The sequence below is a fragment of the Passer domesticus genome, chromosome 4 (assembly GCF_036417665.1).
Source record: "Passer domesticus isolate bPasDom1 chromosome 4, bPasDom1.hap1, whole genome shotgun sequence".
NCBI lineage: Eukaryota > Metazoa > Chordata > Aves > Passeriformes > Passeridae > Passer > Passer domesticus.
In genome coordinates this window covers 25,774,823-25,801,116 of record NC_087477.1, presented here as the reverse complement: position 1 = coordinate 25,801,116, position 26,294 = coordinate 25,774,823, and the positions used below count along the sequence as shown (strand labels likewise).

Below are 26,294 nucleotides of genomic sequence, written 5' to 3'. Positions count from 1 at the left end.
GCCTGCAGTAGCACCACAACTCAAACTTCCTTCAGAGAAACCCCCACTCTGACCACCCATCTATAGCATATAGATCCTATAGTATTTCTATCAGCAATTTGCTGACAGAAAATACAAGGGATTTCAAGATACATTTGCCAAGTACTGCACAACCCAACCAAGCAGCACTGCTGCAGAGCACTTCCCATAACCACAGCTGGCAGCAGCTCTGTTTGAACTCACCAGGGCAAAAGAAAGGCCAGACTGTCACATACAAATGTTCTTCATAAATGCTCCCTCTGCAAAAATGCACCGGAGGAGAGAGGTCTGTCCCTCTCTTGAGGAATATTCTGCCAATAGCAGCCAAAGGAGGCCCAGCTGCAGGTTAATGCCTGGCACCTGCTGATGGCTTTTAGGTGATCCATGTGACACAGGTGCTGCCTGAACAGCTGGAAATTTAACCCTGTTTTCCATCTCCTCACTAACAACATGAGTTGGGAACTACTTCAGCCAAAGCTGAGATCCCGAGTGCACACCTGGGCCCCGGGGTGGTGTCCAAGGTATTTGGGTTCACCTGTGGAAGGAGGGGATGTCCTACTCACCAGAGAAGTCCAGAACAGAGGTGTCTTCACAGGCCTGCTCACGGAGGAGAAGGTGAAGATGTCCTTTCCCTCAGAAAACACCACACTGCAGCAGCTGCTGCTTCCCAAGGAGGGTTAAGTGCAACTCAGGACAGCACACACAGGTACAGCTGTGCTTCCAGTTTGGGAAAGCATTTCCTGATCCAATAGAGCACTTTCAAAAACAAGCAACCTACCAAATCAACTCCCTGTGAAATATTTTGGCTCCAAGATCAGGAGCTATTATTTCTATCAATAATGAAGTCTTTGCTCATAAAGAGAAGACTTTCAGGATTTCCATTTAGCAAAATACACCTTTTTCTTGTTTGTTTTCCCTCCACCCAGTTTAGGAAAAACCACCCCTGGCTTGAGAAAAACCTCAAATTTGAGTTCAAGACCATTCCAATTTCCTCTCAAATTGCTGATACAAGGCTGTGAATGTGGCTGAACTTGAGGAAATGTGAAATACAAGTTTTGCATAACAAATTTTCAGTACACAGAGCTCAGTACATCAGGCACTTCCCACAGACATGACCCATCATCCTTGTGCTAGACAAAACATGAAAATATAACTACTGATATACCACAATCACCTCTGTATGAAAATGCAGAAAGCACAGAAAACACCTTTTCATACAAACCAAAAGTACATTGAATACATCAGCCATGGCACCCCTTTCCTCTGTTAGGAACATATCCTGAATCACAAGAACCCAGTACTCCACTGAAGGCGTCAATTACAAATGTAATTTTATTTAATTTATTCACTCAAACTGAATTTTCTCATTCCAAATCTTTACTGAAAGATAGAGTAGTTAAATGCTTAGAAAAACCAGGAACTGCTCTAGTAGGCAGCTAGAGAAATGTATGTATCAATACAGATATGGAATGTAAATTTCAACTCAGAGATCACAACATACAAAGGAGATTTTTATGCAATACAGACTTACAAAACAATAACAGTTCTTTTCACAAATATTTTCACAGAGTTCTGCACAGCAATCTTGTAGAAAAGTAGATTTGTGCAACACCAAAATAACTTATTGTTCCTTAGTATAAATTATTTTTCATTTCCTAAAAGAAAGAGGTAATTTAAAATGACTAGGCAGGATCTGACTGGATTTGATGGTAGCAAAATATGAAAGACATTGTTGCTATAGGCAGAAAAGGAATATGACATGTGCTACAGTATTGCAGGGGCACATTCTGACAAAAAAGAAAGAAAAAGTGGCCTGCAAATCTTGTGCTTCTGCTGCTGTATAGAGGCTGTGCACCAGCAAACCCCTGCTGCCTCCCTGCTTTCACAGTCAACCAGCAGAAATGTGCTTTGGAACTTGCCCCTGCTAGAAAACACCTGCCTCTGTGGGCTTCTGGTTTGAAGCCTTCAAAAGGAGCCTTTCTGATTTGGAGGAACAATCCACATTTTGGTGTGCTTTGAAGGAGATGCCAGTTAGAAACTAAAAAGGATTCACACTTGATGTAACACAAACTCCGTTCCCGATTTCTCTCGTAACTGCACTAAACATACAACTAAAAAAGAACTTATTATCTAAGCCTAGAAACGTGCTTGAAGAGTAACATTGATGGAAATGATTTGCAAAGTTTAAAATTACATTAACCATAATTTAAATATTACCCCTTGATTCCCAGAAACTTCAGTGCTGATGTAGTACAATCATTTGGAAAAGTACGAGACAAAGTGTGGTACAGACAGCACAGATTGAAATTCCCCCAATACCATAATTAATTTCCGTTATGTTAAAATCATATTTTCCTCAAATTTATAGATAAAACTTCAGATGGAACATTTGTTTCTTCATAATATAGCTAGAATGTGAGTTTCAACCATGTTTACTTTAGGTTTCGTTTACATACAGGGATCAAAATAGACTTTTCATTGTGACTAAAAATATAGATTTTTTTTAACTACAGAACCCGGCAGCTGGTTTTCTGCATCTTTGCCCTTCCCCCAAAAAAGTCAAGCGAGGTCTACAAAAATAGCAATTAACTTTAAAAAATAGGTTGCTTCTTCCAGCAAATTTCAGTTACATTCAGATGTAATAGAAGTATTTATAAGGAGCCGTGTGCGGCTCGACCCCGAGGGAGGCAGTGCTGTGTGCAGCTCCCTCCTGGCCACAGCTGCTCCTGTCAGTGCTTGTCCCGGCCTCTGGGAAGGTCAGTACCTGGTTTGGTACTCGTGGTGCCAGCGATTGAAATCATTGTAAAAAACCACGATGCTCCCGGACGCCATTCCGGTCATTATGCACCTGAGGGAAGCAGATTCACCGGTGAGAAAACGCGCAAAGCACCGTGCAACACTTTGTGGGGTCAGCCTAAAGCGACACCTGAGAGCTGGGCAACACAACTGCTCACCAGCATTCCTGTCCTGCAAGGCCACTTGGGATTCCCCAGGATTATTTCTTGGTTTTGGGGGGGTATGAAGCCCTGGTGTAGCAGCAAAGAGAAGTTTCATTTCAGTTTCAAGTCTCCCAGTTAAGCACATCTACATGAAGGAATTGGGTGTGGGCACAAGGCTTCTGTTGGAAATAGTAAAGCTGAAGGCTTTGATTGTTTTGGAAGCTCCTGAAAGCAATCCCTGGGCTTTCCCACTGAGACACTCTTTCTTTCTGAATTCCTTACCCTTGGCCTGCTACTGGAGATCATTTAGATGTGTTTGAAAAGCCATGACCCTGACACAGTACACAATCAGTCTCTGGATCATTTTCTCTACAGTCTCATTAAAGCATCACAAAAATCAGAACTGTAAGGATGTATAAAATTCTGGCATTTGGGAGGAATAAAGCCTTAGAATTAAAAAATTCAGAGTAAAAGACTGCAAATCTTTTCTTCAAAAAGAAGATTAAGTATGAGATCATCAAAACATTGCATTTTGATAGGTGATCCTATTTCATGTCAACAGTACAATTTTAACTGTTTTTCTGTTACATTAAAATGTCTTTTAAATAACTCTGAGTGATTACCTGTAATTAATCAGTAATTACTCAGTAAAATACTCTGAGTAAATATCTTCTTTGTCTTCCAACCCATAGTGCATAGGTTCTTAACTTGAGGCCATGGATACATTTCTCTATACCCATATTAAATTTCAGTTCATTAACATGTCATTAATTAAAGATTCTCTAAATGCAAAATTTCCAAGGTCTAAAATTCAACAGTTTTTGAAATACATTTAACAGCGAGGGCTTTTTTTTTAATGGAAAACCACTTCATACAAAATGCCAATATTCTCTAATTATGCTAATCAAGAAGCTGTTCAGTGTTTCATTGAAGTTCACAGGTTTTACTGGTTTGGATTTTTTCAAGTTCATTTTGTGTAAGTTTTAGAAACACATAAAAATTTTAAAAACATTCAGCATGGATTTCAGTAAGTGGAAGGCTAAGAGCCTCAGGAACATGGTTTACTGCATAATGTAGACATCCATAAAGGATTTAGGAGACAAATCTGTTTGAAAAGTACACAGAAACACCATTTAGTAAATACACCACAGCAAATAAAATCCTAGCCTGAAAGCTAAGGGTGTAGAGATGAAATGGGAAACATCCATCTTATAAACAAACAATATTTTTGTGATAAAAGCACTGAAGTATTGTCAAGTACAGCTGCACTGGAAAGTGCAATGTGAAACTGCAGTAAAAATTTTAACTGGTCACCTTCAGCAGGAGGCTTGTTCTAAAAGGGTCATGCTGTATGTGGATAAAATATCTTTTCTAGAACTGACAATGACACTTTGCTTTGGCAAATATATAGATGTGTGGAGGGAATCTTCTTGTGCACCTATTCCAACTGTTCTATTTTTAACACAAAAGTCTGGAATTAGGAATGTGATTTGTCTTGTAAGTGAAAGAAGAGAGATGAAAGCACACATGTAACCTTCCCCTTCCATGTGACCCACGCTGTACATTGGTGCAAACCAATAATTCAGCCTATCTTGAAAGTCTGCCAAAGAAAGATTTCTTAGATCTCTCTTCATTCCCCAAAGAGCTGAAATCCTGAAAAATATTATCTGCCCTAAATATAACATGTTAAAAAAAAAACTTTTGCCAGCAAAAATTCTCAAGATAATCACCAGGATCTCTGACCCACAGAAAATCACAATCAGAACAACAACAAAAACACAATTTAATTGTAGATATGCATTCCTCAATCCTCTTGTCCAGAGCAGACTTGGTCTCACCTTTGGTCGTAGGACAGGGCCATGGATCGGATTCCAGCATCGCACCCTGGGTAAGCAAAGAGCCGTTTGAGGTCCCACACCTGCCAGACCATGACAACGCCGTTGTCCCCACCTGTGAGCAGATACTGTCCATCCCGACTCAGCTGAATGGCCTGGGGAAAGCACAGGGAGATCTGTCAGATAAATGTGTGTGTGGCTCTCACTTCCCCACTTTTCCTTGCAATAAAAGGTTTCATATTGATATCTGGATGTCCAGGGAGACTTTGCTATCAATACAAGCTTTTGGGAAGCAACATTACTGTTATGTTATTTTACCCAGAAAGAGAATTAATACTTTTATGCACACATCTCCAATACATTAGATGTCAGTAGTTAAGTCTCACCTCACCTGTGATTTATTCCATGTTCCAAAGATCCAATATGAGGTCAGCTGAAGAAATTTACTCTTCTAATTAGCTAGATTTACAAGATGCAGCAGCACTGGCATTAAAATATAGCACCTGACATTCCCCCAAGGGTCTTTAATACCAGCCTAGCAGAAGCTGAATGTTGACAGGAACTGAATTGTTATACGAATCACTAAAATTAATTTAGACCAGCACTTTTAGATTCCTGCACTGGATTAATAAAATAATGATCCACCTCTCTTAAGAGAGACTGTGTTTCCTTTTATCATCCATCCTGAAACTGCCTGTGAAAACTTGAATAGCATACACCCTGTTTTGTATGCACCATGGGGACTGATGGCAAATCTGTATTTGAAATCTTTATTTGGGAACCAGATCATGAAGAAAGATGGTATTCCCTTTAGTATCTACTTATGGAAATGCTGCCCAAGAATTATCTTAATTTTTTTTTGAGCCTGCTGATGCCTTCTGAGGAGGGCGAGAAATTGGCAGAAGTTTACCACAGGTTTATTCCATGTTCCATGTTTTGAGGTGATCCTATCAGTTTCAGTGAATACACCGCAGTCTTGTTGAGTATTGTCATATTGTGGAGTTTACTGAATAAGAGCTCTCCATTCATCTCAGGCATTGCCTTCATCACTCTGTAAACTTTCAGCATTCCCCACCTCAAAAAACATTGAATGAAGCTGGTTCCCAACAGCAATCCTTGGAAGACTCCATGACTGACTCTTCTCACAGCATGTGAGCATTTTTTCAATATGGGTCTCAGTAATTACTACTACATAAACCCTGAGGAGGCTAAAAAGTGCATCTGAAAGGAGGCTGTTGTGCAGAAAAGAAATGTAAGCAGTAGAGGCCCTGATTTTATGACCACATCCTCCATCTCTCCAGGAAAACTTAAAGGTCTGCAGAATTTTCCAAAGAAACAAAACCAGAAAATTGAACAGATTCTGTCATGTGGAATGACATCAGCATGAGCCACCAGCAAGATCAAGACCCTTGAAACTACATGATTAATAATTCCAAGTAAGCCCAAGCCTTTTCCTATGCTCTCTTCTTGTTTTCAGATGCCTCTTCTCCACTCTCTTTCTGACTTTTGCTCCCCAGGTTGTGTCTGTTTTTCCTTCTCTGCTCTCTGCTTTTAGATTGGTCCACAATACTCAGCACAGAAACAGCCTGTCCTCCATTCTGCTCTTCTTTCTCCTCTGCTTCCTTATCAGTTCTTCCCTTTCCTTGCCCAGGGTCACAACCATCACATTTCTGGCCATGGATCTTTTGTGCACCTCTTTGTGAGGGATGATTGGTTGCAGGGAAAAACTGCATCCATGGCCTACAGATATTCAGTACAAAACACAGATACTAAGCATTACATACAAATGTATTTAACCTAAGGTTTGTGAATCAGCTAAATCTGGGCAGCCTTTCAATGCAATACACACCCTTCACATCAGGATTAATTTGTGATAAATTCCACCTGGCCCAACTTCTCAATAGAATGATGTAAGAATGGAGGACGTTCAGAGCAGTGGCTTTTAAATCCCATAAACACACTCTCAAATAAATTGATTCTTTTTGACTAAAAGATTGTCAAGGCAAGGACATTGCCTCAAGATGATAGTCTACAAGCAAAACTCCAGCTCAGAGATTTAGATTTAGGAAACAGTAGAAAGAACTGAAGACAGAATTTTGCAAACATCTCTCTACTGAAATCTGTAATTATTTTGGCACTTCCAGTCTCTGTTTATACAGGTTTGCAAATATGCAAAACTTTTTACATGCTTCAGGGAAAACAAGTTTGGGACTTTTTTAACATAGAGAATTTACAGCACACGCAACACAAAAAAATCAGAGAAACTAAAACACAAAGACGTTACGTTCATGCAACACTGAAGTGTTTATACAGACTGCTGACAAGCCTAGAAACCAAAATATACAGTGTGTGTAAGATACTGCTTTGTGAGCAGCAGTAACTGAAGTCAGACATATTGCACATCTGTATTTTTTGTATTGCTGCACTCTATTACTGTGATGCCAAATACATCCTGTAAGAATTATACGATGTGCGACACTTAGATTAAGATAGAGCTTCTATATTATGTTATAAATTTTGAGTGTTTACTGCAACAACTCCCAAGGAGTCAGAATGGATCACATTGCTGGAATTTTATTTCATACAATAACTTTAAAAGGAGTGTAATTGAAACACAAACATAAACTCTAAACAAAATGTAACAATGAGAAAAAAAAAAAGATGATAAACCTATTCCAGCCATGTTTTGAACTAAGATGACAAGCAATACATGTAAATTTAGACACAATAAAGCAGAACTTGTAGGGTTTTTCCAACCACAGCGAAGTATGGAAAATGGAATACTAATGAAGATTAGAATGGAGTATTCTGAGTTGAAGCTTCTTCCTCTCCCCCAAAAAATAAATGTTCCAACTATTAATTGCTTCTGTGATTTTGCTGTCAGAAATGTGCTAAGCACCTGGAGAGCACAGGCACAAGGAGCTTGAAAACTGTAATTTAGAGACTGTCGTAGAAGAGTAGAGTGAGAAAGGGACAGAAAACAAACTGGTAAGACTGAAAATTATCTAGAACTAGCATGCACTGAGTGGATGACCACAAGATCTAACTAACCACAAAAGTATTAAAGAGATTATGCATTAGAAGCAAAAATCAATATGGGGTAGTTTTCTTCTCTATAACAATAGCAGCCTCCTAAGGGTATTTCCAAATTGCAGTGAAGACCGTGACAAATAATTATTTGCTACACTTATAAAATTCAGCTGATGAAAATCCATTAACCTTATGGTCATGGTTCACTTGAATTTTATACTTGAGGCTTTTACTGAAGAAATGCTATATTAAAAGGCAAATTAAAGCCATTAATCTTTAACTCTTCCACTACCTGCAACATGCAGTAGATTTTGTGATCTTTTGATTAAATAAAGTACAGGCTTTGAACCCTTACTAATACCTATGCAATTTTACTAAGTCATTTGCTTGACATGAAGACAAGATGTTGATTTATTTAATTTTTATTGTTTATAAATAAATTTCTCAGTCATTTACCTAAATATATATGAAGGGATGAAGGAATGAATGAAGGGATGAAGGAATGAATGGAAGAAAAAGGTGACCCTGTCAACATTTCAGTTCCATGAAACGCCCTGCAAGATTTAACAAACGAAAGGATGCTTTTACTCCCAAGTACTCCAGCTGGTATAGAAGGTGACATGAATCAATTTTACTGTTCTGCTTTTCCCCAGCGTAGTTTATCTGCAATTCTGCTAGGTATGAAACTGAAACAACCCTGCAACTAATCTTTCTCACAACATGAGCTTCAGACTCTCAAATAATCCCCAAAGTGCACAATTTCAGCAATGTTCTAAAAGCTGCATTTCTGACTTGTATTTCCCTGGAAAGTCTCAAAAGTTTGCACAAATCCCTTTTAACGTTTCAGGTTTTTGAAAGGCAGTGCTTTGTAAAAAGGCAGAGCTGACACTGTGACAGCCCTGGCTTACAGCAGCAGGAGTCTTGTGGGCACTTCCACATTTCAAAACAGACTCAGGAAAGGAAAATAAATTGGTTCCTCTGGGTGAAACAGCATACAGTCTTTGTTTAGGATAAAATAACTTTACCTCTCAGAACAAGCAGACTATTTAGAGTTAAAGGTATTCATTAAGATATCTAAACACTACATGGTAGATGTACTGTGATATGCCTAAGCTTCACTGAGCAATACAGTATTTAAAACAAAAACAGGTGGAAGGCATTGATTAGACCTTGAATTTCCCCAGAGGTTCTGAATTTTTTTATGGCAGTTTTCTAGCACAAGAATACAAGAAAGAAAATGAGAATGTTGATCCCAGCGTCACTATTGAAAACTGCTAGTTTTACCAATAACATCCTGAAATACTGGCCCATAATGACACAGGAAAACCGAAGCTGTTCTACTACAAATTCCACACTTATGACCCTTTTCCTTCCGTTTTCTATCCTCCCCAAGCAAAAGCCAATGAGGAGAGTTTGTCAGCACAGCCCATGGGTAGGTGCTATTCATTTTAAATGCCCCACTTTAATCATGCAGTTGCCACTCTCCTTCAGCAATGATGTAGTGCAGAAGCACTGGCAGAGACGCTGTAGGTTGTTTAAGCGTAAAGCTCAGCTCGGACCACTGGGACAGAAAGAAAACAAAACAAAACAAAATAAACCCCAAACCCCTCTACAAACATAATTCTGGCCCACAGAGAGCAGAACTTCAATTGCCTCCAGCAACATTCCTAAAGCTGTGGGTACTGACTGAAACACTACAGAAATTGTTTTAGCCGGCAAGGGATTTCTAGATATTTTACAGATTTGCTGGCCTAGCTGACAACATAATCACAACTGAAAGTGACAGATTATCAACATTATTAATGTAAAAAGAGAAAACACTGTGATATGGTCTTACTTTATGGAAAGAACTCTGGGATGAAGGGTAGGCTGAAAATCTCAGACGTATTTGTACAAGGATGGCTGAAGATACTATTTCAGGGAATTGATGCAAAAATCTACATTAATTTGGAAAAAATGTCTGGGGACAGAAATATATACATTCTTCACTTCCATAGCCTCAAACCTGCACCTGTGGCTGCCACAAAACACAGAAGTTAAATGCCCCCTAATCCCACTAGACTGCAGTCTCACTATGGAAAAGGGACCTACACAGAGAGTTATTTCTGCATATTCCACCACCAGCATAGCTGAAATTCTGAATGGATGACATAGGGATACTGGATTAGCAGAGCATAGTACATGATAGGAGTTTTAGAAGGTTTTAAGTGGAATATACTGAACTGTACCAGAAACTTCAGCGCTAATGAAGTAGTTCTATACCAGCTATAAAGTGCAAATAACGAAGATCAAAAATTCTTTAAAATACATTGACACATTCTTCCATCTTTAGCATGGAAAGAAGTGCTCACAACTTTGCACAACAGCTGAAAGAATGCAAATAATTCTGTAAAACAAACATGATGGCAGAGAGGGATTTTCTTCCTGACATGTGTAATCCAAATAAAGGTAAAAATTTTTGAGAGTTTTCAACTCAAGAGAACATTGGAAATCCCAGCAGCTGAGTTCCTGGGATCTTCCATCAGATTACAAAAATCAGCTTGGAGGTGTGGTACTGCAGTACAGCTGGCAGCTTCTGCTCTGTTTCATAGGTACTATTACACAGGAACTGTCAAGAGACCTTCATTTTGTATTATAAAATAATTTTTACAAAGCCATAGGTTTAAAATGCCTCCTGCATAGTTTTGGACTTGCTCCAGCTCTCCTGCAGCTAAAGATGTGGAACTCTGCTGCCTGCTTCACAAATGCCAAGGGGCTAAAAGAGTATAGACATATCCCTATAAACTTCTTGGAGCTCAGCACACCACATGCTAGCTGAACCAGGATGCAGGAATGCGGTCAGAGATGCCAAAAGAAAGCATCCAAAATAGCACATCCGCTGACCGCCTGCCTTCAGACTGAAAAGCAAAGATGCAGCACAGCCTCTCCTCGTCAGCAATTAGTAATATTTGTATTCTCCAGCTCAAGGAAATGATAGTATTCCTAAACACAATATACCTTACTTTATGAATAGAGTTATTTTACATTAAAACTATAATAAACACGTCCTAATGTTATTAAGAGTACACGGTCCCCTAAAATGTTTTCAGAATGTTGCTATGCCATGGTCTGGTACCACATATTCATGGTCTGGCTTTAGAAAGAGTCTCCACATAACTCCAGCATTGACAGCTTTTCTCCATGCAGTTAGCACACACTTGAGGACACTCACCCTTATCTTGTCATCCGTTTCCATAGTGGCCTGCAGTCTCCCATTCACACTGAACACACAGAAGAGGCCATTTTCATAATATATGACACAGTGGCCTTCTCTGGAAGCTTGAATAAGTTTTGGTCTCAGGCAGCTTTCAGGACCTTGTAATCTTTCAGGACCTTCTAACGTCCTCAGTAGATCTCCATTCATAGAATGTATGAGACATGGTCCTTCTAGTGAGACAGAAGAGGATCTCAGGTTATTGATTTATATGCTCAATTAAAGACATTATTTCTCAAATAGTAAATCATGACTTCTACATAAATAATCACTATTTTATTACTTTATAATGGCTGTTACCATGTTTAGGTGAATTGCCTATGACTTCAAGGGTGCCAGACACTAAGATAAACAGCTTATCCCTTGAAAGCTTTGCATTAAGGTTCCTAGATTGCCTTCTGTGGATTTTCTTTTAAAGCAGGTAGTAGTTAATTTTAGTTTGATAGTTAATTTTAAGATTATTTAAATTTGAATAATTAAACATACTGAACCTTGAAAGGAGATTAGCAAAACACAGACACACAGAGTAAGAGTAATGAATTTACATATGTAGGTATTCTACAAGTGTATGTTCTCATATTAAGATTGGAAGCCATACACAGCCCACTAAATATCTGCTTTTTAACATGTTCTGACAAATACCTGCTTTGCACAAAAGTCACACAAATTTACGTGCATAATGCAGAAATGCACACAGGTAGAGACCATGAGTACACCCAGTTCTGAAGAAGTGTCTCTGAGTAGCTATTTTAGAAATGCTAAAGTAGAAAGATACTAATTCCAAGAAATTTACAGTTTAGAAATAATTGTGGACAATTAAACAAATAAGAAAATTATATAGAATATCTACAGAATCAACATCACTCTTTATAATTTGCCTGCTAAAAGCAGGTCTTTGAGAATACAAATGGAGCATATGAGAGGCTCTGCAGCCAAGCTGAAAGAGCCTGAACAGAATTACCAGTAGTTTATACACATTCTTCATCAAACAAACAGTCCAGTACTTTGTCCTTCTCTCAAAACTAATTTTTGCTTCCCCTTTTTGAGAAGTTATCCATTACAGCCACTCTTCACCATCCTCGCCCTCAAAGGCTGTATCCAAGTATGCTATATGCAATTACACACTGGATAAACAAACAGAAATAGCAATCAGGAGAGCAACTGATGTGGTTGCCTCTTCTTATAAACGTCTGAATAATCCTCAGTTTCAACATGTTTAAAAAGAGGTCTCAAATTCCACAGCAACTAAAAAAAAAAGGTTAGAAATAAAACCACCATAAAGTTTATAAATTCTACTACCTGAGACTATATTCCTCTTGGCATTAGGATTATAGCTTCACAAACAGAAAGAAATGACAAGAGCTACCTTACCTTTTGAACCACTTATTACCAGGCCGAGCTCAGCACAAATGGCAGCACAGGTGATCTCATAGTCATGTCCTGTCAGAACAGCTCGAGGAGTTGCAAAATCACCTTCAGTGAAAAAAACAATAAAAGCAATCTTGGTTACAATCTATTCCCAAAATCACTGCTTTCCATCACTGAAGCACCTTCTGTTTCCTTGCTCTTTGAGTACATGAAGTGATTTGTTGCTCCTGTTTGCATACAGGAGTGTTGTACTCCTACCTGTGTAGTACAGCAGCAGCACTCTGCCTGCATATTTACTGAAAGTCAGGTGTGCAGTAAAACCAACCAAAGTTGGCTTCCCCTCTCTCTCTCTCCCCCTATAATTTATATTTACTGGAGGGAGAGACTTTAGTCAATTACTACCTTTTCCTACAACAGGCATTAGTAAATGCAAGTATCACTACAGTAGCTATCAAGAGAAGACACCTAAAGTGCCCAAAGATGAAGGAAAACTTCCAGTGACTGATTTTATTTTAACCTAATAACAGTGCTGAAATCTCAGCTTGAAGTCTAGTTCTTTGCAAGACATGGAGTTGGACCACAGTCAGTATGAATTTCTGATGGAATTGCAAAGAAGTCCCATTCAAACCCAACATTAATGCTCCTACTAGACATTTCCCTGCCACAGGAGGAACTGTATTATTTTTTACTTCTCTTTATAATCAAACATCTATAGATACAGTAAAAAAAGAATTGTACAACTGGCATATTTAAAGGAAAAAATATTAATCTCCAGGTCAAGGCTGAGAAAGGGTAAGCAAATGCTATAAAACTCTTTAAATAGTTTTATATCTTTGCTCATAGGTTATTCATTGCCCTTTTCAAGAGTGTTGGCATTTCAAAAAATCACAAAGTTATTTTTGTATTATCATATAATTAGCTCATTCATAGCATTCTACAAAGCATTTAAACTCCAAAGGATATTTCTTGGGCAATGCTATCATGTAGTTTTCAAAAGGTTTAGATGAGTTTTTAAGCAGCAGGGAATAATTTCACTTCACAATGAATGATGATATGTGAGACACCAACAAAGCATAAAGCAGTGGTAAAATCAAGCTCTTTTTCACTTGAAAAAGAGGAGATGGCTTTACAAAGACACAGAGTAATAGTGGGACCAATTGACTCCATTAGTTACTAAGTTAGCATCAATCAAATTACATTTGGGGTTGTAAATTTAAAAAGATAAATCCAGCATAATGTCATTAATCTGTCCATGTAGAGCAGCACCAGCAGTACTGGTACTGAGCATTATTAGTGATCATGGAGCTGTATTTAAAGGGATAGTTTCTCAGACCCTCCATGAGAGACTTCTCTGCAAAAGAGGTGTAAGATGTGGGCTTGCATAAACATTTTTACTCAAACCATTTATACCACCTCCCAAAACATCTGTGCAGCTGCCACATTCCAGTGGCTTTTAAGTAAAGGTCATAATCTCTGACAAAGTCTCAAATTAAATATTTTGACCTTTCAAAATTTGATTTATTCTTTAGTTAGTATCACAATTTGTACCAACAATACAAAATCTTGAAAAGTAAATAAATCTATTTCTTCTCAGATATAGCCACAGACACTATATATGTGTGTGCATACGTGTACACACCCAGGCATGTATGTTGCCAGCACTTTAAAGGTGAACATGCTTTAGAGCAACTTGCTGAATTGTTCTAATCTCTTGAGAAACAGTCATTAGAAGCTGTCACTTTTGTTTCATATAATGTTTGAAAAAACAGACTCAAGCCCAGGAAGTAAGGCAGACAGTTCAGGAGCAAAGGAAAAAAACTCCCAACAAATTAGAAGCATAAGGTTGGATTTAATGACCTCTAGGTACTTCTCAGGTGGCTGATCCCGTGAATTTTGCTCACAAACCTTTCAGAGCAAGCTGCTCTATTGAACCTTGCCCCACTAAACATGGGCTGGGCACCTCAGAAGTTCATAAATGAGCTCTATATAGCCAAGCCGCAGACTTGCAGTTTTAGGGGAAAAATGTAACAGCAACTGTAACAGTCATACTATCTGGTAACAATTTAATGTGGCTGACCCAATTCTTTCTCCCTGTCACTACCAAGCCCGAAAATGTGGCAGCTTTGCGCATTTAAAGGTCTTGTTAGTTTGTTTTCTTTTAAATGAGCTGCCTATATTAGCAAAATTTAGAACTCTGGTTTTATTGTTTTCTTCTGCTTTCAGAAATTGAATTAACACATAGTCTCATAGATCAGCATGGAATTAATTTAATTATACACCTCACATTAATGAAACTTTTGAAATACACAAAATTACAGGAGGTAATGAATGTAAGATGTTGGCATTAGAAGCACTTATGAGAAGCAATGCCTGAATGAATTATTAGGACTTGCAGATACACAAAATCATGAGAGTAAACTTATTGCTTACAGCAACTACATTATTATGGGCTTTATCTGCATCAGGTTGTCAGCAACTACATCCATTAAATGTAGGAGATAAGATTGTTAAATCAAGAAGTAGAAACTTAGCATATATATATAAATCAGAGTTCACAGAAAATAAAATTGCCTAAGTAACACTCACAGTCTTTTCAGAATTTGGACTTGACTTCAAACATAACAGAGTATAAATGTACAAGTGGAAGGATCAGTGTTTCATAGATTGTATCAGCCGTTTCCTAAATTATATTTGAAATAAAGAAACACTAAAACAAAAAAAACCCCACAAAACAAAAAAACAAACACCCAACCCAAATGAACAAAAAAGGGAAGAAAACTAAGTAGTATCTTTAAAGAACTTCGGATTTGAATAGATACTGTAAAAGAAGAGTCATGTGAAAAGTCAGGCTGAATCCTTTGATAAGAACGTCAAGTATTTAGGGGTTTCCAAGCCTGATTTCCCAAATAATGGGGTCAACTTAAAAGCTGGTCATAGAGCAGAACAGATTTCTTTAAAAGCTTTTAAACTGTTATTGGTTCAAAAGATTGTCATGGTTTTCAATAATGCAAAGAGAAAATTTTATTTTGTTGCTGGTTTAAGGGGCACCACTTCAAACTTTTCTAAATTGTTTTAGAACAGACTCACAGACCCTTTTGAAAAGCTAGGAAGTGACTTCAAAGGGAAGAGAGTCTTTGTCTGCTAAGCAGGTTTACGACCACTGATGCAAACCCTAAGTAAGGGCTGAAAAGAACACTCAGAGAATCTTTATGGAGATCCTTAAGGAAGATGAACAAGTCAAATGAAATTAAAGATAGTTCAAATCCTAGCACTTATAACCAGGACACAATAGCTTTACAGATGTGCTTTTTTCAGTGTAGGATATAGTGATATCCTAAGACTATCCCACCATTGGATCATTGCTTGGAGCTGAATTCTGTGACATTCTTAATGCCACATTCACATTGCTACAAATGCCATCAATGATTTATTTAAGTCACAGGAGGCACACATAAAGTTACTTTCCAGTAATGGACAGAATACTTTACCTTTGCAGCAACCATTCAAATTATTTCAAAAGAACTCACTTACATTCCAATAAATAATTTCTGCAAAGCTGTTTTCCCATAGAAAATAACATAAAATATCACTCTTACTTACATGACTAAAGTACATTTTAAATCATAAAATTCAAGCTTCAGAAGATAAAAGAAGAGCATGAGATATCATGTCAGCCTGTGGTGATATATCAGTGAAAAAATGTTAGGCTTTTGGAGACTATGTTTAAAAAGGAACAGTAGGATTACAGAAAAGTCAAAACTTTCTTCCAGTTTAATGACATCCAGAAGAAGAAAAGCCTCACTGGAGAGAACAAGAAATTGGTTTGTATTACTGGGTCTCTCTCTGCTATTTTTTTCAGCTTTGGTGATGTTACAATCCAAAGCAGGATCATGACATTTTAAATCCATCAGCAAATTCCTGAAATGGCCGCTTTCTTTATTTTCAGCACTAAGCTGTAAAAGCTGAGCTAAACACAAGAACTCATTTGAAGAAAAGTATCTTCCTAAAAAGAAAGCAAATGAGAGATTAGCTAAAAAACTTACTTCACAATTAAATATGAGATACTCTTCCTACTATTTATGGGTGAGATAATATTATGCGACACATTAAAATATAAATATTTGACTGTGCTCCTTTTTCTGTTTTATACTGAGAAGACAGTTAATTATTATGTCACAGGGACCTCAAGAGCCATTTTTAAATTATTCTGATTGCAGAGGCTGTGGGGCACTTTAAATGGCAAATTAATTATGCAATTTTATGTCAATACAAAATCCAAATCAAGTGAAGCATCAGTTAATCTGTCTTTTTACCTATTTCTTGCAAAAGTGATTGAATGCCTTCTTAGAATGACACATCAACCAAACCAAACTACATATGTAAGAAAGGCATTCTAAAATTAATTTTTAAATTTTCCCAATTTGGAAATTGCTTTTTATGATTAAAAAATAAGGAAAACAATAAAAGGTTTGAAATAAACATGGGAAGTATAGATGTGTGTACAGAATATAGGACATCTGGACATAAATGCTCTCAGAAATATGTATGTAAATCAAGAAAACTAATTTACTGCTAAGGTCCTATGTTGATTATATGGCAGGTTTCAGACTTTAATTGCACGAAAGTGATAACTGTCAAATATTATATAAAGTCTGTGCATTAACATTATTTATAGATACATAATTGGCCAAATGATTAGAACCCCATTTCACTGGCACAGAAAATTACCTGATGGATGAGAGATCTTACTCAAGTGATACCACACAAAATGGTTGAAGTATTCCTAAAGCTTCAGTTTGAATATTTTTTCTTTGTAAATAAGAATTTTTATATAACAATATAATATTTTCATATTATATAGGAACTTCATTGTTGTCTGGTTCTTCATGTGACACTCCATCAGCATTTCCTCTTAATTCCTTCAAACTACTTCCCATCTGTTCAGACTTATTTTACCACAAAAAGTACAACCTTATGCCAAGATGCAAGTTTTGGTTTTGAAAAAAAAAACCACTTCAACAGTGTATTTTGTGAAAAAGGAGCAACATCTTTGAACAATGTATCATTCTATCCTGATGCAAAGTCTAAACACGCAAAGCACAGGAGATGCTACAGTTTGTTCAGTAAGGAAAAAGTATATTAGATTTATTTTGTAGGATTTCTTTCAGTAAATATAATCCAGGAGGGTTTACTATACTTAGCTCAGTGTCACAGTGCAACAAGTGACCAACATTCAGTCAGTATTAATGGGAGATTTTTCACACATGCAGTGTCACAAAAACTACGTTTTTAAAACAAACAGAATAAGGAAGAAGATCTAACAGCTCTTCATAAACTAGGCATTACAATTCAGACTTCAAAAGTCAATAATCTCAAGTCTCTTAACTCCTACACCATGTGCAACACAAAACTTTCTGGAATGGGTTCTCTGTAAGTGGGGATTCATCTGCTGCAAGTCCTGGAAGTCATTCAGCAGAACTCCTCCCACTGAACCTGGGCCTTTTTGAAGCCCCTGGAAAGTATCTGCAGGTGAATATTCAGGGTCAGAGTACACTGATATTTTAATATTTGCACCATCCTGACTTCATAAACTGTTACTTAAATGGCAGCTTTGAAGTTTAGAATACTGTCATTTTTGTCTGATAATGTTCTAAAACACATTTATGAAGGGGCTTTTTTTTTGTTTATACTAAAAAAATAACCTATTTTCTTCATATTTCTCTCTTTTGGTTTATAGTACCATTACCCAGGGAGCTCAAGAAAAAAAGGCAAGAAACATAAAAAGAAAATCAGAAACAGAAACATAAACAAAAAATAATCAAGCAATTATTTCAGTCAGAAATAGCAGCTACTGAGAAATTGTTGTAGGGTAAACTAAGATAACTACATCTAGTTTAAATCTATACAGTCTTTCATAACTTGGGCAAAATATAATCTGAGATGAGAGGTTTCCTATGATAATTCCACTTAGTTTGGCACATTTTTGTTATCTTTATATTTCCACTTATTAAAATACATCAATGTAATTTATTCCAAAGTCTGTGCTTGAGTTATTCATTACTTTCATAAAGGTAATTTCAAACTAATACTACCACCAGTAGTATATTGTACTACAGAGATGTTTACCACCATTACTTACCAATGTAACTGGGAGTGCTGGTGGCATACACCAAGTTCAGAGAATACATAAGTTAGCTGTCTTTTTACAAGTAACTCTTTAAACCAGATACTTTTTCAGTGAGGCAGGGAATAACTCCAATATTTCCATGGTAATAGTACTACTACTAGAATTTCGATCCAGAAACACTTAAAAATAATTTCTCACCAAAGTCAGGATTCTTGTATTGATCAAATAATTTTTATAACATTTATGCTGTGATCTTATTCTAGACTATAAATTATTATATCTTCTGCACTACTCTGTTCTGTCTTACATGGTATAGACTTTAAACTGAATGGTGTTTTTTCTCAGCAACCAACCAAGGTAAATAAATGTGATGCATTAGCACATCATCCCACAACTCTGTATATGGTGCACATTAAGGTTGTATTCATTTACCATCTGAATGTAATTCCTTTTACCACATCAGCTATTAGTTACAAGTCATAAATAGAGCATTGTTTTTCCTGGAACTCAAAAGGCCTGTGTTGCATCAAGCAGTACTAAATATCTTTATCCTGCTGGAAATTCCATGCATCCTATTTCAGCAACACCTGAAGCTGGGAACTGCCAGAAGAGCAGCATCCAAACTCCTTCAGTGTTTCCGGTCTCAACATACATACATCCTTGGTTGCCTCAAAACTTGCTCTACAATGCTTCTTCAAATTACTGATTGACAAGTCCTGAAACACAATCTTTTAGTTTAGCTGAAAACAAGGATGATAGAAATGCTACACTTAAGTAGGACATACTTTTAGCCAAAACAAATATTTATGGCACACAAACTTATATGCTTATCACTACCAAGCCACTATGGCTATTAGCTGCTTTCCAAACTATCTGTGAATGCTATTGCAAGCTCTTTTCAATAAAGACCTTGTCCCCATAGGTATCTATGACACAACTCGTGGCATTATATAAATACAAAATTATCTGGCTTGTGTGCCATCATTACAGATTTCCAGATATACCAGAATTCATCTACCTGTTATTCCTCATCTTTTTTCCAGTTTAATTGTGTGGAAGGTAGAACCATCATTTCTATGTGATTTACAGAGTACTTGGAGGCCTCCATACAATGAGGCCTCAAACTCTTTGAGGTATCAATGTGTTACAGGTGAAAGAAGAAAGCACAGTGACCTTTTGTGGCCGCAGAATTTAAGGCTCTGTTCTAGATTCATGCAGACTGCCCCAGTCCTTGTTACCTGTGAAGCTACAGGGAACTGTGGGACCATTTACAGCATCAGGGGTTCTGTCCACTAAGCTTCCATGAGGCTTTAAAGGCTAACATTGACTAATGCAATAAATGTTAGATAAAAGAATATTTAGGGGTTGCTACCTTTCAAAAACATGTTACGGATACTTTTTCCAAGCTTTGTGTTCTTTCTCTATGATACACTCTATACTGAATTGTATTTGTAACACACATAAAAAAATGTAACACTGTGTTTGTTAAAGCCCTTTAAAATAAAAAGAAAAAAGTAATCAATTTCTTTTTACAGTCCTACTTAACAAAACACTCCTGAGCTATTTCTGTTTCGGTTCATATGTTGAACTTAAATTCACATTGTATTTTCTCATTATAATTGCAACAAAAAGGATAAAAATTATACTACAAATTAATTTTTTTTTTTTTTGGCTCCAAAATGTGGATAGGTATTTTTAATTTTTTACTATATAGTGCCTAGGATCCGTTCCTGAGATCAGCTTCAACTGCATGCCAGCAGATGGTGCTGAAGGACTCTAGCTTTACATGGAACATTGTCCTGTCCTGCCATTTTTGAGAAACAAAGAATATTTGTTACATCTGTAGTAAAACAACGTTACACTAACCCTGAATTTTTTACTGGCTATTTTTTTTAAGAAGGGCTCACACAATAATGTATAAAATGTGTTCAGGGGTAAAAAAACCAAAAGTGCTATTGAGCACCTAAAGGAGCATGTGCAGACTGTGCTAAAACTCGGTGCTGGAGCAACACTCTTTTCCTACCAGGCTGACTTCACTAAACTATGGCATTTATAGCTGCAGCAATTTCAAACATATTTTAGTATTTTGAGGCTTTGAAAAATTTTAGCTATTCTGGTAGACAGAAAGTAACAGTAATAGGAGAATTTCCATTACTAACTAGCCTGATTAGTGATTTATGGACATTTTGATACTCCTGCTACTTAGCACGATAAATGAAAAAGGGAACACTAGCAGGTAAGCTTTTTACAACTACTTCCCAATTCAGTTTTTTAAGAGAAGCTGCTGTTAAGGAAATTACTTTCAATTTTTAAAAAAATGATGATTAGAATTCCAAATAAATATTTATACTATAAAAATTCTTTGGAAATGTGGACCCTCATCTTCTCTACTACTGAATTGAAACGAATTTTGAAAATAGAAGTCCAGATCATGCAGACCTGGCAACCAAGACATAGGTTAATTAAAGATGAGGATGAGGGAAGAAGGCAAATATCAGTTTTTTGGCTACTGAGTTAACCACATGACCTGCCTGAAATCAGTGTGACTGTTCACTGTGTGCAGAGAGAAGCATCCACGCAAATCCTCACAGAATGCAACTTTACAGGATTAGTGTGTCTGAGTACAAAGAAATTATAACCCACAACATTATTCTTCAATCAACCAACACAAAGATGCTCCTCAGGTATCATTTCAAAGTTTAAATTGCTTGCATTGTCCACTTAATGATGAAGCACTCACAAAAAAGTTTTAAATTTCCAACTGAAAAATGTCTGCAGCAGTTGGTGAAACACAGATATTTTTTCTTTTATTATAATTACCAATACAATTTAAAATAATGATTTCTCTAGTCTCAAGATCATAGCTTTAATGTTAATAATGATTTATAATTATTTTATAATACATACACCATATATATTATATATATATATTTAATAGTAATAATGTAAATTGATAAAAATCTTGATGGTATTCAAATATTTATTTAGGAATTCTAGCTAAATAAAAACTAAACAAAAATGCATTTTCTTTTAAAAGTAGCTTGGATAGGAACAAGACTGTTTTTCAGCAAGAAATGTGATTGATTTTGAATCCTTTGGGAGATTTTGTATTTTAGAAATTGAAAAGATTATACACTTTGAAAATTTGCATCTGAGGGAGACATTCTACACATTTTCAATAGCAAAACTGTTCAGTGATTCTTCCCAATTAAATCTTAAATACAGTAATTGTATTTTTAAATGTGAAATCAGGCGCTTACATTCACACGAGTCCTGCTACACAGCTACACCACAAAACCCATTTATTTCCCACCCTCTAAAATATAGTACCCTCTAAAAAATATAAAGCTATGCAATGAAAGCACCCCCATAGTCCTCGTGATGCAAATGTGATACATACAGAGAGTAACATTTTCTAGTTTTATGGGCTAACATAAAAGAGGTAATATAATTTGTTTTATTCACATATGTGTGGAAGATCAATGCAATAACTCAGAAGAGAGACCATTAGTATTAGCAGTAGTGATACAGTTACACATTGTACATTTCATAGCACTGAAGATTTTTATCAGTCAAGCCTTAATTTCCTTAGCAAATAAAATTTCTAATTAAAAATATTTTGGTTTTTTCAAAATATGAAAACTAAAACCCAATTGTGGACACATTTGTAGATATTTGAAAGCAACGGAACCATATTTTCATATTCCATTAATAAAGTCAAGTATAGCAGAAAAACACTTTAACTGCACTATAGAAATGTCTACCATTTTTTAATCACAAACCATTTTAGAAGCATAAACAATACTGAGACAAATTCACCACCACAAACCTCCCCTTCAAGAAAGTACACACAAAGAAAATAGCTAAAAAAACCCAAACCTTGAATGCTTACAGATTTACACCCACTAACATTCATGACTGTCCTCTACCTGGTCCATGTAGGTGAGGGATTATTTAAGAAAACTAGAGAAAATGGGATATTCCAACTACAAAATCATGTGTAGGTAAAGGAATACCACAAGTATGTGTATAGAAAGATATTTGGTGACAATTTTTAATATATAACAGCTAGAGATGACCTCGTATATATTATTATAACCAATACAGCAAAACAAATTAAAAAACACCTTGCTGAAAGGAATTTACATGGAAGTGGCAAAGATATGAGAATGTTCAATACACTTTATAAGGGAGAGATCAAGGTCAAGATAAATCCTGAAGTATTTTGGGAAAACATTCTGTATCTATTGAAAGAGAATATCATTCTATAAGATCTCATGGGCAGTTAAGCCTCCAGAAAACAAACGAAAAGGTAAGAAGAATACTAGTGAATGTAGTACAGGGATAAGACAGACAACATCCCAGCTGCCACAACTCAGAGGTCTCCAGTGACTTTGACACAGGAAAGTCAGGCAGAAAGATCAAAATAAATGAGGTATTTCTGAAACAGTGTAAGCAACAAGGTACGAGCAAAGAGACAAATCCCAGAGAGCCACAGAGAGATGAGATGTAACTAACAAGGACATCACAAATAACATTCTAAAACAACGAAAATATGCCACGTTTCCTCAAGAAGTTGTTTTGTTATTAAGAGCAAGCAATACCAGTAGATGATGCCACACAAAGTACTTTATGAAAAGGTCAGTTGCAGTCAGACAGTGAACACAAGTAAAACCAGCAGTGAAAACTGTTGTCTCAACTAGAGAATACCTGAACGAGGTAAATGTTTGGTACTCAACTGACCTGATAATAGTGAGCTGTGGATACTGTGACAATGAATAATCCCAGAGTTACAACAATTGTTTCACGGATACTGGGTGGGGTTCTGCAAGACTAAAAAACGTTTTGTGTTGTTTAAGAAGCAGGAAAAAGAAAAATTAGAGAGTAGTCTGCTTAACCCCAACAAACAGAAAAATACTGGCAGGACATTTACATTTTTATATATACACAGACAATTTCCTACAAGAAAACAAGATGAGTAACAGCTGATTTGGATTTGTTCTGAACAAATCATGTCAAAGCTATTTTTTTCTTGCAATGGCAAAGTAACAGGATGTGTTCTGGGAGACCACGTATTTTTACTTTAGTAAGAACTCCAGTGCTGTTGCATATGAGCAATTTCTTAAAGAAAACAGAGAAGCACACATTCAGAAGATACTATTATATATTGGAAAGCTATATTCTGAAAGCTATTCATTGTCAAAACGGTAAATGTATTGATGGGCATTCCTGAACTGTGTACTAGCTAACATTTCCTTTAATGACCAATTTAATAGAATAAGACTGCAAAGTATATTTGCAGATATGAGTGGCTGCAAGGCTGCTGGAGGACAGGATGAGAATTCAAAATAAGTTTGACAAATTGGAGAAACAGTCTAAAAAAGAATACACTTCAGAAAGTTTAAAGATGGGATTGCACAGCTAAACTATACAGAGAAGGAGACACAAGTGAATAGATTCTTCAGAAAACACTGAAATTCATATTAGCTCATGCCCGTAAAAGAACTGACAGTGTCATGGTGTTTTCAAAGAAAAAGATATTCCCTGGGGATGTGAAAATACTGGTCTGTAAAACAGGTTGTTTTCTACTTATTACTGAAAAGACTTCAGCTGCATTCCTGGGTCTACTTTGAGGAACACAGCCAACTGAAGAGAGGAACACACAAAAAAATTAGAGGTCTGGAAAAACATGACTTATGGCAAAAAAGAATTGAGCTATTAAAGTTGGAGGCAAAGAATTGCAGGCCATGGCAATCCAGATAACTGGAAGTAGCTGCAAGACAGAAATAATCTGTTCTCTACACAAAGGAAAAATAGATAAAAGATGATAGAATGCAAATGCTGCAAAAAGAACTGGATACTAGGCTGAACACTGGGAAAAGACGACTAAGGATGGAGTTTCTAAGGCCCAAAAATGCATTTGCTGTAGTTTTTAAAGGAAGGTTGGACAAACATCAGTGGAGATTGATTTTGGCGTAGTTAAGCCCTCATTTGGAAAAGAGAATAGATCAGGTGACCAAAGCTCCTGCCCACCCTGTTTCCTATGGTTCTGTGATTACAAAGGAAAATTTGATCCCCCAACCTAAGAAATGTCCAAACATCAGGAGTTGCCACTTGAGCTTCAAAGAGAAAGTGGGATCTGAAAGTGATGCTCACCATTTGTATGCAAATGAATTCTCTCATCTCTTTTCTCCAGCCATCACACAATCCCTCTTCCCACCCCCACTTCTTGCCTCCCCTCCACCTCCTTAGGCTGGGCAAGGACAAAACACAGCATCTTTCCACAGCCCTCTCCCAGGAATCTACACACATTCTACCACACAGGTCCTGGTGCATAATGTCACATCCCCAAGTGGTGCCTTGGAGCCTCTAAATATGCAGAAGCCAACTTTGTGTGCCACAGATCACACATGGGCTCCAAGGAGTACCGAGGGAGGGCCACATCCTCTCCTTCCTACCTCCCCCAAGCCAGACACATGCCAAGGAGAGGAAAGGAAAACCCCCTTGCACTATGCAAACTGACTTTACATCTCCACAGTAAATTATGCTAATTAATGTGAAAGCAAAACAGCTCAAGGCTATTCCAAAGGATAAAACTACTTCAGGTCCTCGGCTCTGCTCTGAATTATTACAAGGCTTGGTCAGAAATTGTCCCCAGAAACATTTTTGCATCAGAAAAAGGCCCGTGCTCCAAAGTGAAGTAGTGCCATGCGTTTATGTTTTCAAAACCAATTAATTTAGAAAGAGGAAAACTCTACATTTGATCAAAGAGCATAATGAATTTTTTTTTGCATTTCAGGTTTTAATTTGAGAAGGAAAAAAATGATTTAACCTAAATGTAATCAAGCTGTTTTGTGAAGAATAAAATAGTTTCCAGCAGACGTGTCACATGTATAGAAATTTCATATCTCTGAGACCTCCATTTGTCAGATTTGGTTTACATTGATTAGTGCATTTGAGGGGTATTGGGGAGAAACTAAATAAGATAGTGAAACTCCATAGCTATAATTTCTTTAAAAAGTCAGCCTCAAAGTTAAAGCTAAATTATGTAAATAATTAGTATTTCAGTAACATTTTTCTTCTGTTAAACCAAAACCAGAAATTTTTTTCAAAACAATCAAGTTAGCTCAAGAATTGTCCTTGATAAAGAATACCAAGCCACTTATTTATCATGTGTGCCATAGCCCACCTGGCTTTTCAACTTAAGTATTATTCTAAAACATGCATATACAGAGCCAGAGATCCAGAACTCAGTTCTCTGAAAGTAAAGAAATCAGACAAGTAAACCTAAATAAAATGCAACTGGTGGAATAATGGGTGCCTAATAGGATATTATTTAGAGTAGATGGATCATACCAGCCTGCTGGCTGAGGTATATCTGAGGCAATAGGTATTATGAGAAGAGGAAAGAAATACTCCCTGGTTTACATCACTTTTTCTTGAAATTTCTCTGGCACCATGATTTGGTAAAGTCCCATTAGATGCACGTTGCTGTGAAGTCATCTTAAGATGGACATTAGAGATAATTAAACAGAGAAAAAATAGAGAAAAAGTATCAACTTTGAGAGTATGTAAAATGCCAGTGAATAGTGCTCATTGAAAGCATGAATAAACTGTATTTTCAAGTAAAAGAATCGTTAGCTTCAAATACAGAAAGACATTAGACCAGTAAAATATCAACATCCTGCAAATGGATGGAAGTTACAGCTGCAGTAACAGTGCCC

General features: G+C 36.7%; 1 protein-coding gene across 4 annotated transcripts in view; it reads right to left on the bottom strand.

The window, feature by feature from the left end:
• Positions 1-26,294, bottom strand: part of LRBA (LPS responsive beige-like anchor protein) — a 373,617-nt gene that overhangs the window by 6,061 nt on the left and 341,262 nt on the right. For 3 of the 4 annotated variants that reach the window (XM_064416676.1, XM_064416679.1, XM_064416677.1), the window contains exons 54-57: positions 12,447-12,548; positions 11,034-11,248; positions 4,796-4,947; positions 1,333-2,866 (exon numbers count right to left, since the gene is read on the bottom strand). In XM_064416676.1, the coding sequence (XP_064272746.1) occupies positions 2,776-2,866; positions 4,796-4,947; positions 11,034-11,248; positions 12,447-12,548 (560 nt within the window). In that variant the 3' untranslated portion in view covers positions 1,333-2,775. Of the gene's footprint in view, positions 1-581; positions 759-1,332; positions 2,867-4,795; positions 4,948-11,033; positions 11,249-12,446; positions 12,549-26,294 lie in introns of those variants that run through there. The other variant, XM_064416675.1, reaches the window with a different exon arrangement.